Raw genomic sequence first — 13535 nt, 5'->3', positions numbered from 1 at the left:
TTCGCTCAGCCAAGAAGTGGCTTGACTGTTTTTGGCAGTGAAAACAATTGCTTGTGCTTGACATTAAACAAATAATAACCAACAAACCTGAGTGATAATTCTGGTGAGGCAGACGTTCTTTATCTACTTTGGACTACGAAACACTGCACATAACAGTTTCAAGCACTTATAACACAGATTTTATGGATTATGGCAAATCTCTTGTTATTATTGAAGATAATGCCATTCCTTTATATTGTTATATATGATACTGGTATACTACCTTTTTTCTGGTTACTTTCTTATCAGCTTTTCTTACTGATTTGTGATTTTCTGAAAACGAAACTGGAAAAGACGTTTTGTTTGTCTTCTGTGTTAGAGAATACACAGACTTCCCTTGGTGGTTAGGTTTATCACATGTCCTTTTTCTGAAGAGAAGAGAAATTGGGTCAGTCCTTGTAGCTTAACTGAGGAGCGTTTGTAAGACATTAGCTGGCGTTTTTGTATGTTTGTTTCCTTAATGTTGTTAGGTGACATTGCTGCGGTCCGAGTTTTAGCTTCTCATTTGCATGAAGATTATGATGACATTATAGCTTGGTTGCTGCTTTCTCTTAAGGTCAGGTCAGTGCCTCATATCACTTAGGTATCAAATCATCAGAGCAAATCACAGATCTTGTTTTATACCTGCTGTATGCCAGGCACTATGATCAAGGAGCTTAGAGACTATTTACGGAAGTCACATAGAGCAGGTAAAGGGGTGTCATAAGGTGAGCCTAATTGCCAGATGATTCATATTCATTCGCAGAAGAGAGACATCCAACTTCATGCTGGGATGCTCAGGGAAGGTTTCCTAAAGAAGGTTCCTACAGATGGGGCACAGAGTTTAAATGGAGAAACAGAGGAGATATTTTAGCCCATCATTGGATGCTCACTTCCAATTTCTTCTGGCCATGCAGCATGGTGTCATTGAAGTTTTTTAAACAGAGGAATAAATCAAAGTAATCCTTTAACTAATGGCAGAGTACATGATTGGGTAAAGCAGAAGAGAAGAGTTAGGAAGACCAGATGGAGTAGAAAGAAAAAAAAAGCTAGATTTTTTTTTTTAGTAGACATTCACCAATTGCCCTTTTATCTTTGCATCCCATCTGCTCTCCCTGATACCCATAGGTTCCAAAATAATACTTATTGTTTTTCTACACAAAATCCAGCTCAGTGGTAAGACCACTATATTCATTACTTTGACTAAATGGACACATTGGCCTAAAGTAAATGGTTGGTTCAGAAAGACAATTGGTCTGAGTCATTTTTTTCTCTGAAACAACATGGTGTCTGTGGCTGAATTGGACTGCTTTTTCTGAGTTAGCTTTTCTTTCAGAGACATGGTGTTGGAGCTACATCTTTGAGAATCTAGTTAAGCCAGAATGTGTTTTCTGAACACTTGCTCTGTGGTAGCACTGGGGAGTCAAAGAGCCCCCTAACCTTACGGGCTTATGTTGTAGTCCAGACACGAGAAGAATGCAAGACAGCTAACAACACTCACGATGAAAACATTGTCACCATTGAAGTGATGGTGACGATTCTTAGTGCTGAGGAAGTAGCTTACACCTTTCTTTGTCTTTCTATGCAACAAGCTTTCAAGCACGAATTCAGCAAAAGAATCTTTTGACTCAAAGTTTGGAAATGTCTACAACCCCCTGGGGGAAACTACATTATAGATATTTTTATCATCTCAAGTCATTTGGAGAAATTAAATTTCTTAAGTCTCAAAATATACACAGGGTTGGTAAACTGCTATTTTGTTTTTTGCAGAAACTGATCAAACAAAAGACTATGAAGCATATTTTATGAGTAACTCATCCCCAGGACTGTATTTATGGTGTGGGGTCTGGAGGCATTACTAATCCTTGTGTATCTCTCCCAACATAGATAGTAGTAACCACCAGCACTGGGCAGGATTTGAAAGACTACCATAATCAGACCATTAGGTAAGTGTGGCTTTTCATTGTGTCAAAATTTTCTGGATGAGGGTTAAGAAACCTTCCTGTGTTAGCCCTGCACCCTAATGTTATTCCTACCCCATCTGATTGAGCTTTTCCAAGCACAAATGGTAACTAGTCTGCCTTGAAGTTAATCTTTGTACCTTTTTTTTTCTTTTTTAAATGCCCACAAACTCTCCTTGTTTTCCCCACAACCTTCTTTTTGTTTTTTCCCCAGCAAGAGAAACTAGTTCTGTCTCCAGATCTCATTGTAAATTCTTCCTTTCATAGCACTGCATAATTCGTGTTCTTTGAAAATTATCGTTTACAAAGGATTCTAGAAAACAAATCAAAGTATTAATGTTGCTTACTGGGAGGAGTTGATAACTTTGACTTAGTGTAAAACATAAAAGCAGACAGCCTTCATATTTATGTTTATAATCTAAATTTGAAATGTATATAACTATTGATATTGGGCTAACTTTTCATCTTGATATAATCATTCTCTATGAGAGTTACAGAAACTGAGAATTGGGTCTTTTTCCTTGTGTGTCATAATTTTAACTTGCTTCTGCATCCCTGATTAAGAGTGGGTTTTATAGTGGTAGAACCATGGGGCATGAGTTCTTTAGGAACTCAGGGTACCTCATCATGGTGCCATGAAAGGAACAATTTACAATGAGATCTGGAGACAGAAATAGTTTGTTCAGTTGCTCAGTCATGTCCAACTCTTTTGCGACCCCATGCACTATAGCCCACCAGGCTCCTTTGTCCATGGGATTTTTCAGGCAAGAATACTGAAATGGGTTGCCATGCCCTCCTTCATGGGATCTTCCCGATCCAGAGATTGAACCTACATCTCCTGCATTGGCAGGCGGATTCTTTACCACTGAGCCACCTGGGAAGCCCCTGTATATGTGTGTGTGTGTGTGTGTGTGTGTATGTGTGTGTGTGTGTGTGTATAAAACAGAAACACAAATTAGTAGCTTTGTATGTATAATTTTTAAAAACTTACCAGAGGAATTCCCTGGCACTCCAGTGGTTAGGACTCTGGACTTCCTCTGCACCGGGCACAGAATCAGTCCCTCATCTGGGAATTAAAATCCTGCATGCTGTGCTATATGGCCAAAAGACAAAAGAAGAAAATCAGGACTGTTGGGTACTTTGGCTGGGGAGTGGCAAAGCGGTTCATTCCTTCATCCTTTAGTCATTTCACAACACCAAGCATAAAACTGTCTTTCCAAACAGGCTCTGTTCACTCAGAGTCCCTGAGCAGTCCAGATTTTCTTGGAAACCAATTATTAAAGGAAGGAAGGCAAAGAGGGGTGATGACCGGAGAGTAGGGAGCACACACTCTACTTTCCTCCCCCACTATTTCTCTTTACATTTAAATCAAACAATTATGTCAGGCCCTGGGCACATAGAACAGTTCTTATGTCCATGACCAGATTAATGGATTAGAGTTACTGAGAGAGGCTAAAGCAGTGGTATTCCTTAGCTTGCAAAGAGAAAGTCAGGGGTGACTGGATGGCAATATTGACGCACAGAGGCCAAGATCTTAGGACAGAACAGAAGTCTCAAGGGCACCAGGTGGATTTAGACCAGTCAGGAAAATTCAATAGATAGGAGTTTTATTATATAATGGGCCACCATGGGCTCTTCTATGAAGACTTTGAGAATAGGAAGGGCAGGGAGTTTACTCTGGAGAAACGAATGATGTGTGGCCCCTTTGGAAATCTCTTCAAGTGCCCTGTCCTGCCCCAGAAATGTTTTTTAAATTTTATTTATTTATTTTTGGCTGTGCTGGGTCCTCGTTGCTGCGTGGACTTTCTCTAGTTATGGTGAGTGGGGGCTACTCTAGCTGCAGTGCTCGGGCTTCTCATCTCGATGGTCACTCTTGTTGTGGAACACAGGCTCTGGGATGCACGGGCTCAAGAGCTGTGGCGCACAGTTGCCTGTGGCATGTGGAATCTTCCTGGACCTGGGAGCAAACCTGTGTCCTTTGCGTTGGTGGTCGGATTCTTAACCACTGGACCATCAGGGAAGTCCTGATCCAGAAATTAAGGGTTTGCGTTTCAGGATATATAGTCTAAAATAATACCTGCCCTTTCTCCCCTGACACCCATCTCCAACCTCAGACACTTTTGACAACCAATTGAATTTCATAAGCTTTTCTTTTGTTTCTTTTCTATGTCAGGGCTTCCTTTCTTCTTAAATCTGCAAAATGTAGCTGCTGACATGAGTGGAGTGAATCACAGTAAGATCCAGAATTAGGACCAGGGTAAGGCAAGGAGGGCACTTTCCACATAAAATTTAAGGAAGCCCCCCCAAACTTAGTGATTATATTATTTTGCCAAGGCTGCCAGAACACAGTACCACAAACTGAATGACTTGTGCTAAGTCACTTCAGTCATGTCTGACTCTTTGTGACCCCCTGGACTGTAGCCTGCCAGGGTCCTCTGTCCATGGGATTCTCCAGGCAAGAATACTGGAGTGGGTTGCCATGCCCTCCTCCAGGGAATCTTCCCAACTCAGGGATGGAACCTGCGTCTCTTATGTCTCCTGCATTGGCAGGAGGGTTCTTTACCTCTAGCATCACCTTTTTAAGCAAGAGAAATGTATTGCCTCTCAGTTCTAGAGGTTGGAGAGCCAAGATCTAGGTGTTGGCAGAGCCACGCTCTCTCTGCAGGCTCTAGGGAAAGAGCTATTCTAAGCTTCTCTCCAGCTTCTAATAGTTCCTTGGCTTGTGGCAGCATAACTCCAATCCTCACATGACATTTTCCCTGCAAGTCTTTGTCCAATTTTCCCCTTTTTCTAAGGTTTACCAGTCATACTGGATTAAAGTCCACCCTATTCGAGCATGATCTCATTTTAGCTAACTATATCTGTAATGACCCTATATCCAAATAAGGTCCTATCCATACTGGGGGTTCAGATTCAACATATGCATTTTACAGGGGACACAATTCAACTCCTAACAATCTTCATAATAAATAACATTTAACACAGTGTTTTAAAAATCAGGGTTAATGTAAAGAATCCTTGATACACAAAGTAACACATTTTTCTTTAATATGTATTTATATTTATTTGGCTGTGCTGAGTCTTAGTTGTGGCACGTGGGATCTTTTTAGTTGCTACATGTAAGATATAGTTCCCTGACCAGGGACTGAACCCAGGCCCTCTGCGGTAGAAATTCAGAGTCTTAGCCACTGGACCACCAGGAACATTCACAAAATAACAAAATTTTATGTAAAGACAGAACCAGTATGATCATATAGGATTCCAGAGTTCAAAACTGATGTTCAGGTACATACCAACTCAACATCCCAGTGAAAGCTTTGAAACGGTTCCTTACCTGGGAACGCTGGCAGTATCCAGGCCCAAGACTGCCCCTCACCACCATCTCAGCTGCTCATCCTATACTCCTGGAGTACCCCCACTACCACCACCATCAATGGAACAACTAAAGAGTTAATCTTGGTCCACCTGGGATTTGTGTGGTTAGATATTTTTGAAATCTCATTTACCAGAGAGATTTCAGAATGGGCCAAGTCAGTACACTACACATCAAATATTTCAGGTGTTTACAGGTGTTTCAAGGAAAGTCTCTTAATCCTCCTTTTATTTGTTCTCATAATGTAAACATAATGATAGCTGTTATCCTACAAAAGTGGTGTATGAAGATCAGTAATTAAGTGCTGAGAAGTACAGTGCTGCACTGCATGAAAGGCTGCAGTGACAATTGCAGAGCTGTCTGCTGTTGAATTCATTCATCCATCCATTCATCCATCCAGTATATATTCATTCATCCAACACATTTACCACATGCCTGACACAGTGCTGGACTCTGGGAATAAAACAGTGAACAAGAATACAATCTGTCCCTGCCTTCGTGGAGCTAAAACTTCTAGCGTGGGGAAGACAGATTTTAAACAAATAATAAATTTATTTAAAATAAATTTAAAATTTAAAATAAATTTGTTTAAAATAAATTTAAAATTCCAAATTGTGATAAATGCAGGGAAGGAAATAAGGAGGTTGTTGGCTTCAGAGAACCACAAAGGAGCCAGAATTTAGACCAGGCCATGAGGAAGTGACACTTAAGATGAGAATTATTTTAAGGAGTAAGAGGCTCATTTGAGGCTCTAAGTTCCCCTGCTACAGAACCCTCGAGCCAAAGCTGTTCCCTAATTTTGAGCGAAGCCAACTTAACAATGGAGGCAATCCTTTCCCACTGCCGGGTCCTTCACAGTAATAAACCAGGGCACTCTCCTACGTCCAGATAAGAGTAAAGATAGCTTGCCAGCGTGTCTGATGCTTGCATGAAGAAGGGACAGGCTTGGGCTTTCGAACCATCTAGCTCAGCTTTTATGTCAGCAAAATTGATGACCATCAAACAATGCACAGTGCAAGGAATTTCTTACAATCTCGATGCAGCCACTGAGAATGTTAGAGAAGAAAAATGTGGAGGGAGATGGAACTGAAAGGATCTATTAGTTGTATTATAATAATGACAAAAAATTACAAGCTAGTACCATAGGGACAAAGCAATTTATTGATTAATTGAGAATTCAGTTAAAGCAAAGATTCATTAAAATATTCCATAAGCATTTTGCTTTAATTGAAACAATGGATATGTACATTCATTTGCCAGTCTTTCTAGTTACAGCCTTGCCTTTGAGTATGGATCTATTGATTGGAGTTTCTTGTGATCTTTCTGGCATAAACGGTACCCAATTTCTGTTTCTTCCAAATGAAAAGAAAACAAAGACACTTGTGAAACCATTGAAGCCCAAAATTCATCAAGATTTCTTCAGTTTCTTTTCCCAGCCTTTTCCAGCTGTCCTAATTCCATAAGAGCTTTTTTAGTAACCATTCTTTACTGAGTCTACCCAAAATATTCAACTTAATTTTTAAAGAATGAGCATCTCTTTCTTCTCCGTGCTTTTGGGATTACATAAGATTTAATTACATTGTAGGGTTACAATGGCCAAACAGGTTTGGGTACAAACACATCTTATTCTTGGTAAGCACGAAAAAAGTAAAAGTGAGTGAGGAGCTTCCCTGTTGGCTTGGACTGTAAAGAATCTGCTTGCAGTGCAGGAGACAAGGGTTTGATCCCTGGAGGAGGAAATGGCAACCCACTCCAGTTTTCTTGGCTGGGAAACCCCGTGGACAGAGGGGCCTAGTGGGCTACGGTTCATGGGGTCTGAGCGACTATCACTTTTTCACAGCTTACTCTTGGTAAGCATACAGCCCAACAAATGGCATCAAAAGTAGTAGAGTGGACTAAGTTAATAATAATAACTGTGGTTAATAGTTATGGTGCCTACTCTGTGCCAGGCATCGTTATAAATGCTTTGTTTAAGTGCTAATTTCTCCCAGTGACCTTGTGTGTGTGTGCATGCCAAGTCACTTCAGTTGTGTCTGACTCTGTGCGACTCTATGGACTGTAGCCCGCCAGGCTCCTGTGTCCATGGGGATTCTCCAGGTAAGAACACTGGTGTGGGTTGCCATGCCTTCCTCCAAGGGATCTTCCTGACCCAACGTTGAACCCACATCTCCTATGTCTCCTGCATTGGCACATTCTTTACCACTAGTGCCACCTGTAGATAGGTACTAATATTGTCTTCATTTAAAAATGAGAATACGAGGGTTCCAGAGAGTAACCTCAGCTGGCTAGTATCCATTATGTTGAGGGATGGGCCACGAGGTGAGCTGGAGAGTTGGTTAAGCAGAGTTCTGTCATGAGAGCTTCTGCTTCCAAAGTGTTGCTTCGTGTCCACCAAGTGCTGGTATTACCTCCTCATGAGGGTAGTTGGAGTGTCCAAATCTTTCACAGGTCTTAAGAAGCAGAATCAATTCACCACTCTCAGAGATAATAACTTTGTGGTCCTGCCTTTAAAAAAAAAAAGAAGAAGAAGAAGAAGAAGAGACCATCATCTTCCCAGGGCCCTTCAAGACTAAGATTCTGGAAAAAGAAATAGCAGGCAATAAAGCATTTCTTTTCAGCATCAGTTGCCTTTGAAGAAAGCTGATTTCTAAGTGATCCCTCCGGCCGCCATAGGGTGATGCTGCCGGTGCCCATTTCTTCACCTTTGTGTCTTCCTTCCAGCCAGGAGTACCTGCTCAGGGTCGGGTTTCTGGCTGACAGTCAACCATCCTCTCTCCTGGGATGACCCCAGGTTGCCTGGCTTCTGCCCCAACCACTGGTGGCCGCTCTGTCCTGTCTGCTTCACCCTGGCCCCTTGCTCCTGGCAGCCTGCCTGATGAGCTGTGTCCTTTCCTTCTGCTGCCATCTGCCCTCGGCGCTCCCTGGCTCTTTTGTCTCTGCCTGGCTTCTCACCTGATGCCTGTCTTGACCCCCCCTTGCTGTTCACATATGCTCCTATGGCCCCTTGTCCACCCACACCTATTTTACTTTCTCAATTGGTAGTAAATGCACATGGTAGAAAAATCAAATCTATGCAAAAAGTTCTATAATTAGATGTTTTGCTTCTATCTGTTCTCCCATCCACTCCATCCCCTAACCCTCATGCCAGGGGGAAATACTTTTATTAGTTTCTTATATATATCTCTCTCTCTCCAGAGGTTTTGTAAATGCAGATACAAAAAAATCCATTCTTCTCTTCCTTGGATAAAATGTGTATGTATTGCTCTGCTCTTACATTTTCATCTTTTTCACTTAGTGTATTTTAGATATTTCTCCAGAGCTTTTTGTTCTTTTTTAAACTGTGTAATAAAAGAGCTCATGCCTAAGACCCACTGAATGGTGTGGGTACCAGTCCTCACTGACAGACACCTGGACTTTTCCAGTCTTTGGTGGATGTAAACAATGCTGCCAAGAACAGCTTTGTGCATTTTATTCATGTCAACCCATTTTCCTCCTCCATTTTCCTTCCTGATCCTTTGAGTCTTTCAAGACAAAGTAGATTTCCAACACGTCATCTGTGCTGACCTCTTATCTTTGGCCAAGTCCTTTGACCTTGCTATGGCCACCTTCTCCTAACTCTGAATTTGACCTTGGTTCTTATCTAATAGGGTGTGTTTTTATTTTTCCCACATTCACCTTCCGTCTACTCAACAAACTTTCTTTTTTCCTTTTAGAGTAAAATATTTCTATTAAGATTAGCAATTACACATAAATCCAGTAATTCTAAACAGTTTCACCAATATCAATAGTTGGCATGTATTAAACATTTATGGTGGGCAAGGCACTTTGCTATTAATAGACGCTATATGTTTTCAGTAAAGAATCCACCTGCAATTCAGGAGACCGGGATTCGATCCCTGGGTCAGGAAGATTCTTTGAAGAAGGGAATGACTACTTACTCCAGCATTCTTGCCTGGAGAATTCCCTGGACAGAGGAGTCTGGTGGGCTACAGTCCATGGGGTCGCAAAGAGTCGGATATGACTGAGTGACTACCACTTTTTCTTTCGTTTGCATTGAATATTTGGTGGGCAAGGCACTTAGCTATTAATAGATACTGTATGTTTTGTCTTTGCATCTACCTAATCCTTTTATCAACCCAGTAAGAGAGGAATTATCATTTTTACTAATGAGAAGCCTCAATCTCAGAGAGGCTAAGCAACTGATCCAAGGTCACACAGCTGGTAAATAGCAGAGATGGGATCTTAGCTAAGCCTGCCTGACCCCACCATCATCTCATCTTCTCGAATTCAAAGGAAAGGGTTTGTGGAAATTTGGGGTTTTAAGTCAAGGAGGGTCAATGAAAGGGTCTTTAAAAAAATCTGTTCAAACCCAGAGCTATCTTAATCCTTTGTACTTTTCTAGTTTCCGTGAGGATTTTCATTATAATGACACCTCTGGGTACTTCATTATTGGAGGCAGCAGGTACGTGGCCGGCATTGAAGGGTTTTTTGGACCCCTGAAGTACTATCGCCTCCACGCTCTGCACCCTGCACAGGTGAGCCCAGGGGACCAAGATGTATTCGGGTGCTTATGGGTGATGGGCGGGTAGCTCAGGAACATGGAACTCAGTCCAGTGCAAACAAAAGATTTATCCATGCCAGACCTTGCATTGGCTCTGTCACCAAACATAATTAATATTGAGGCTTTTCCCCCCTGCAAACACGATAATAGATTTTTGTTAACGTTTGGTTCATTTAGTACTCATAAAATGGAAACCATTTACTTCCTCTGTTTTAATAACTAGTAGCTTAATTATAGAGTCGATTTTTATCACGCTGTTGCCTATCCAGTGATTAAGCTAATGAACGGAGAGAAGCTTAGTTATTTGGTAAAACTTCTTTTATATGCTATTATTTAAAGTATCAGAAGAGGAGACACTCCAGCAAATTAGACTCTTGGTTCTGCATACTGCTTTCTCCAGAAACAGGCCTTCAGCTCATACTGGGTGGGGTGAACTGCGGTGGCAGAGATCACAGAGGGCCCTGTAGTCAGAATTGAATTCTCAAGTCCAAAACCCACCCACAAATGGAATCGAATTGTCCAAGTTTCCAGGCCAGCTCTAGCAGGGCTAACAGCTAGAGGGGGGCTGCCCCATATGGGAAACTTCACCCTGGTTGCTTTTTGTGCTTTGGTAAGAATCCACAAGGGATGGGGGAGCCTGGTGCACTGCCGTCTATGGGGTCGCACAGAGTCGGACACGACTGAAGTGACTTAGCAGCAGCAGCAGAAAGGAGATCACTGCAGATGGTGACTGCAGCCATGAAATTAAAAGACACTTACTCCTTGGAAGAAAAGTTATGACCAACCTAGGTAGCATATTGGAAAGCAGAGACATTACTTTGCCAAAAAAGGCCCGTCTAGTCAAGGCTATGGTTTTTCCAGTGGTCATGTATGGATGTGAGAGTTGGACTGTGAAGAAAGCTGAGCGCCGAAGAATTGATGCTTTCGAACTGTGGCGTTGGAGAAGACTCTTGAGAGTCCCTTGGACTGCAAGGAGATCCAACCAGTCCATTCTGAAGGAGATCAGCCCTGGGATTTCTTTGGAGGGAATGATGCTAAAGCTGAAACTCCAGTACTTTGGCCACCTCATGCGAAGAGTTGACTCATTGGAAAAGACTCTGATGATGGGAGGGATTGGGGGCAGGAGGAGAAGAGGACGACAGAGGATGAGATGGCTGGATGGCATCACCAACTCGATGGACGTGAGTTTGAGTGAACTCCAGGAGTTGGTGATGGACAGGAGGCCTGGCATGCTGCGATTCATGGGGTCGCAAAGAGTAGGACATGACTGAGCGACTGAACTGAACTGAAGGAGATCGCTGGATACCTGAAAAAAGGAATATTTTTTTTTCATTCCCATGACCTTGTGGAGTTTGTTCTGGGAAAATCAGGAGTTACTAGGTAAAATCAGTTAGGAAAAATGGAGCACCTTATCGCCCATGGATCATCCTAGAGCCCCTGCTGAGAAATCTTTAGAAGAGGAAAAAAATGAAATTCATTTGTTCATTTGTGCAACCAGTACTTATCAAGCACCTACTATGTGCCAGGCTCTGTACAAGATGCTGAGGCATCCAAGATGAATTAAGGTGGTGACTTTCAAACTTTTTTTTGAAGGTGATCTACAATAAAAAAAAAATCCATTTTAAAAGCATGAGCAGTATATACATATTCATACATATGCAGTACCTACACACATATATATATGCACGTACATACACACACATAAATGGATAAACACAAAACTGAAAGAAGAATTTTACTAAGAACACAGACCCTTGTTATGTTCAGTGTACTATGATATTTTGTATTCTGCTTCATAAAAAACAAAATCACTGCTGGTTACAAACCACTGAAATAATGTCACGACCCTCTGATAACGGGTTGCAACCCGCATTTTGAAAACCACTGAGTTGAGATAAGACCTCTGGTCTTGAGGAGCTCCCTGCCTGGGTCTTAAACAGTTAAGTCATGAAAGAATGGGGTCTATGCTTTCATTCAGACGTGAGCACGGTGTTTGGGAGTGCTGAGGCAGGCTCATCTGCTTGGGTACTCATGTGAAGGAGGGTGGGCTGCTAGGGAGGCAGCCCTGAAGTGATGACCTTGGATCTAACTCTTAGACGTTGAGCAGGAGCCTTCCAAGCTGAAGAAAAGGAGAGGAGGGCTGCCAGGGAGCAGGTACATCGCGGTTAGACTTGGTGACTTTTGGGAACTCTGGGGAGATGAATGTGATCTCTGGGGATAGAATGCAGCAGTGGGGAAGAAGAGAGCATGGAGATCTGGTCTCTGGGAAATCCTAACATTGAAGAAACTCTGCAGACGAGAAGATGCTACAAAAAGAAGCCAGAGGGAAGCGATCAGAGCTGGTATGCCCTTAAATTCCTAGTAACACCCTTCTTTTGAGAATCCAGAGAGGATGATCTGTGTACAAACAAGCCAAATTGGGGCTATCATTGGGAGAAGGAAATCTAGCATAGGTATCCATGGGTGTTTGATGACAGTGTTGTTCCTTTCGTTCTCTTGCCCTTTTGTAGATTTTCAATCCCCTCCTTGAGAAGCAACTTTCTCAACAAATCAAGTTCTATTACGAAAGGTGTGCAGAAGTTCAGGAAATAGTGTCTGTGTACACATCCACGGCGCAGCAGGGGGACAGGAGGCAGGAAGCATGTAAGTACTGAACTTAAGGAGAGCAAGCTTTAGCTCTGGGCATTTGTATCAACATGTTTAGCTTCTTTCCGTGAGTGTGTTAGTCACTCAGTCATGTCTGACTCTTTGTGACTCTGTGGATTGGGGCCTGCCAGGGATTCTCCAGGCAAGAATACTGGAGTGGGTTGCCATTCCCTTCTCCAGGGTATCTTCCTGACCCAGGGATTGAACCCAGGTCTCCCTCATTACAGGTGGATTCTTTACCATCTGAGCCTGAGAAGGCTTCTTCCTCAGGAGGCTGAAATAGAACACATGTGACTTGATCAGTGGGGACAACTATGACCTCACATAGGTTGATGCAAATGAAAGTGTGCCTTCTACCTAGATCCCAACAAGACCAACACTCAGCAGGAACCCAAGGCTGCCTCATAGCTTCAAGCAGCTGTAATTTAGTTTAAGAATATAAATGAGAGTGTTTTGAGCCTCAAATTATATTATTCCCATCCATAATGCGATCTTAGGCCAGTCTAAGAAAATAAAAATGAATTGGAAAATAAATTAATCATTAGAAATGTTTCCCCATCGGTGCACTTTTGTCTTGGGCCATTAATATCTGAATATTAGCTTTCAGAAATGTTGAACAATGGCTTTGTTGTTAGGGTCTGGGTTTTATTTTTTTTAAATCCTTGAATTGACTCATTCTGGAAGACATTGGTAATTTTTCAACAGAAGGAATGAATTTCAAATAGAGTATTTCCATGCCTGCCCATATTTGCATGGACATCCTTTCATTCATATGGAGGGTGTACCTGTTATAAAACTTGTTTTGTCTTCCAATGTTCCAGCTTGGACCTAGCACTTACAAATTTCTCTGGCTATAGATCTTCTTGCATGGTATGGTGGCACTAGAGTTAGTCACATATGTTCCTTCTGGAAGAGAAATTCCTGTGGGACCTTTGCCATCAGCAAAAGCAAATTGAATATTTTAGTCCCGCCAAGA

At 42.1% G+C, this 13535-nt stretch overlaps 1 protein-coding gene across 1 annotated transcript in view; it reads left to right on the top strand.

Annotated features, from left to right (window-relative positions):
• The window catches only part of SEL1L3 (SEL1L family member 3), a 108317-nt gene that overhangs the window by 33097 nt on the left and 61685 nt on the right, over positions 1-13535 (top strand). The window contains 3 exon segments of the mRNA NM_001206556.2: positions 1906-1964; positions 9755-9887; positions 12424-12556. Coding sequence (NP_001193485.1) covers positions 1906-1964; positions 9755-9887; positions 12424-12556 — 325 coding nt within the window.

The sequence above is a fragment of the Bos taurus genome, chromosome 6 (genome assembly GCF_002263795.3).
Source record: "Bos taurus isolate L1 Dominette 01449 registration number 42190680 breed Hereford chromosome 6, ARS-UCD2.0, whole genome shotgun sequence".
Taxonomy (NCBI): domain Eukaryota; kingdom Metazoa; phylum Chordata; class Mammalia; order Artiodactyla; family Bovidae; genus Bos; species Bos taurus.
The sequence above is the reverse complement of the archived record's forward strand: the minus strand, read 5'-3'. Positions and strand labels throughout refer to the sequence as shown.